The sequence below is a fragment of the Amphiura filiformis genome, chromosome 6 (genome assembly GCF_039555335.1).
Source record: "Amphiura filiformis chromosome 6, Afil_fr2py, whole genome shotgun sequence".
Classification (NCBI taxonomy): domain Eukaryota; kingdom Metazoa; phylum Echinodermata; class Ophiuroidea; order Amphilepidida; family Amphiuridae; genus Amphiura; species Amphiura filiformis.
The window spans coordinates 20,012,918-20,016,435 of NC_092633.1; the positions used below are offsets into that span (position 1 = coordinate 20,012,918).

Consider the following 3,518-nt stretch of genomic DNA (forward strand, 5'->3'; position numbering starts at 1 on the left):
TTGAATCCTTTCATACTTTATATCTGGAAATGTCAAGAATTTATAGGCCTATTATGACCCAGAGTGGTGTCAAATGAATTGAAAGAGAACAAAGTAAAAAATATAATAAAAATAATTTTCCCATCTGGGTAACGACACTCTTCATAAGATCTGGGTCATTTTTAATCCTTTTCATATTTCATAATAACAAGAACGTATATGACCCCGAGTGATTTCAAAGGGGTGGCAGTCTTTGGGTGAAAGTAGTGCTGAAAAAAGAGGGGAGGTGGTAACGGACTTACATTGCTATACGAGTTAATATTATATTATCTATTTTGGAGTATATCCAATATCATCCAAAAATCGGCAAAATGGTTCTCGGTATTTACTTTGGACTTTGTTTCCAGAAGACTGAAATAGCATGCCTTGCCACCCAGTATTTTTGTCATATGTCGGCCATTTTATAAAATCTTGTTTCCGTTTAGACTCGTCTTTCCAACTGTCATCATTAGGATCCCCAGTATGAGCAAAATTACCCCAGTAATTCGTTATGCTTTCGGCTAATTGCTGTTCTTCTTTGGTGAATTTGTAATTTCGTAACGATACCGATCGCCATACAAATGGTAGTTCTGACCCATGACAAACATGACCGTAGCACTCTGTGTAATTAGGACCCCAGACACTCGGAAAAGAAAGCGCATGGTCGAAGACGTAATGGTATATATTGGAAGAGCTTCCTAAAGAAAGTAATCGACTAGCATTTAGTGTGGAACATACAAAGACGTAATCAGTGGCAGCTGTTGACATGGGCTCGCGTAAATCATCAAATTTTGTGAAGTTATATCTTTGAAAGATACGGAATGATTCTTCCACTCCAAATATTAAAGCAAAGAAAGCATCTACTTCAATTTTGGCCGGTTTTGTTTCGAAACTTTCCCACATATACATTCGTCCTTCTTCGGTAACTGTTCCGATCATCACTGGCTTATTCTGAAACTTGCCATCTCGGTATGCATTTAATGGGTTATCAGTTATCTCCTTGTCGTCAATAACAGGACCCCAAGGCTCAAATAGATGCAAAGGTCCGTAAAGATCTAAAATGATCTTCTCACCAGCAGCATTCCCAGCTGCGACCACGTCTTCTACGGGTTTACCACGTAGACATTCCAGATCACTATGAGGACAATCCAGTAGTTCGGCAGTTACATCAGCTAAAAGTGACGAGCTGAACGTGGTTTGGTAGGGTAAAGTAAACGGGTTGCTCTCCACAATCAGTTGCTGGAAGTAAGGATCACTTTCACTATTAGCAAGATGTAAAGATACGGATTGCGCACCAGCACTTTGCCCAAAAATCGTTACCTGAAATTAAGAGCACCGAAAATATGAGTTAAGGGTACAGAATCTAGATGCTAGGGGGTAGGGGTCAAACAAAATATTGTTGCCTTTTGACCACAGCACATGACAAATGTATGATGTGCCATACAGAAATTAACAAAATATTTTTTGTCATAAACTCGGTTTTTTACAAGTCACATTTTGTTTGTACCGTGAGCGTGTCTAACCAATGACGACATGATTTCAGATACGGCTGACTTAGTTGGTTCTTGCTCAGATCAGATGCTCAGATCTGAAGAAGTCCTCCGATGAGATGGAGTATACAAATCTGATGATTCACTGAAGCAAGAATCTTACCTTTTAGGATTACCACCGAAAACTGCAATATTATCGTGGATGAATTTCATGGCAGCTCGTTGATCCATGAAGCCATAATTGCCCGTTAAACCAGGATCTACTTGTCTACCTTTCATTGTCATAAAACCGAGTGCACCTGTAACGTGAAAAGAAAACAGTCTCTGAGAACCTGGAAACATGTACACGACACCATGAGTGATCAAGACACGTGTTATATAATATTATTTAGAGCGATAATATTTATGATATCACTAAAATAGTATTTTCGGTAAGATTTCGGTATACAAAAGTGAGAAAATACCGAAATTTGGGAGAAATCTAGTGCCGGTAATAATTTTTTTCGTTAGAGACCTGACGAAATACCGGTAGGCCTATCAACATACGGCCCCAAACATTGCTGCAGCTCTTGCAACCTCTTTCCGAATGATTGACTCTGCAGGGATTCAGTATTAGGCAAGAAATTAAATTAACCGATACTTTCAAAAGTAAAAACAGTTAACATAACTGGTCCCGCAACATTACTATAAATCGCCAAAATATCGGCATTCTAGCATTTCAGCAAGAGAGTAAGCCTATATTAATTTGACAAAACGCTCTTTCCCAGCAAACATTATAGTATTGGCCCAGTAATGGCTTAAACCGGTCAACTTCTGGCAATACCGGACACGGCTGACGGTATAACGCCAGTACAAATCCGATACTGGTCAATGTTTGGCCGCCGTTTTCTTACCAGGATAAGCTGTGCCGTACTTGGTCCATTATTGGGCCAATTGAAGACTACCCGAATATGGCATCGAGCCGGCACATACATACTGGTCCAGTTGCGGCAGACACTTGTAGGCCGGGCTTGTAGGCCCCCGAGTGCCGGCCCTGTATTGGCCCAATGTTGCATTAATGTGGGCGTGGTTTTGAAACCCTGACATTTTCTACTATCAAAATACAATATTTAATATCATCTTCATTTTGAAGGGCCACATGTTATTATTTATTATTATAAAGAGGCAGTGAGTTTGCGCTTGTTCCGAATATTTCATTTACTGCCTTGTAAAAAATCTATGTGAGCAAGGCATAATTTTTATCTGATGACACCATAGAATATATATTTCATTTATCAATGGCTCAGTTTTGTGAGCTTGGTTTGGTATCGACCTTTAATACTTTGCACATCAGTTAACACATATTCAATTGTGCTGAGTGCAAGTAACCTGTAGGTCTCCTTTATAAAGAAGGAGATCTGGTTCAACAGGTGAAACTGACCAATAATGCCTGAACCAACCGGATAATCGAGGAATGAATAGAAGAATATTCCACAGCTAGACGTGGACCAAAATGAAATAAAATAAAAAGGACCAAAATTGGACCATTACCGTTTGCTTACGGTTGCATAATGGGAATATATTGGCAATATTATATTGGCCCAGTACAGTATTGAATAAATTGGACCTCTACTGGGCCAATTTCAACCCATTTTGGCCCAGTGCTGGCAATATCTATTGGGCCAGTCGAATGCCCGTGTGCACGACCGTGTCGGACCAATACAGGCTGCCATTCTTGGTCCTTTATAGCAGCTTTTATAGAGCCAGTATCGGGCCGATTGTATGTTTGCTGGGTTGTTACCAAATGCCGGTATGGGACCAATAAGGGATGCAGAACCATGAATTACCGGTATTTGGGCTATAAACCCAGTAAAATGCCAATATTTTGGACAGAGACATTCAGTCAAGAGACCATACTGATATACCGCAAAACACTCTTCATTGCAAAATGCCGGTATGGGACCAATAAGGGATGCAGAACCATGAATTACCGGTATGGCTATAAACCCAGTAAAATGCCAATATTTTGGA

The 3,518-nt window shown here is 40.0% G+C and overlaps 1 protein-coding gene across 1 annotated transcript; it reads right to left on the bottom strand.

Annotated features, from left to right (window-relative positions):
• Positions 1-309: 309 nt before the first annotated feature.
• LOC140154396 (crystal protein-like) lies at positions 310-1,787 on the bottom strand. Its single transcript, XM_072176964.1, has 2 exons — positions 1,672-1,787; positions 310-1,279 (listed from the first exon to the last, which is right to left on the bottom strand). Exons 1-2 carry the CDS (start codon positions 1,785-1,787, stop codon positions 310-312), a joined length of 1,086 nt encoding a protein of 361 aa, XP_072033065.1.
• Between the last annotated feature and the right edge of the window lie 1,731 nt (positions 1,788-3,518).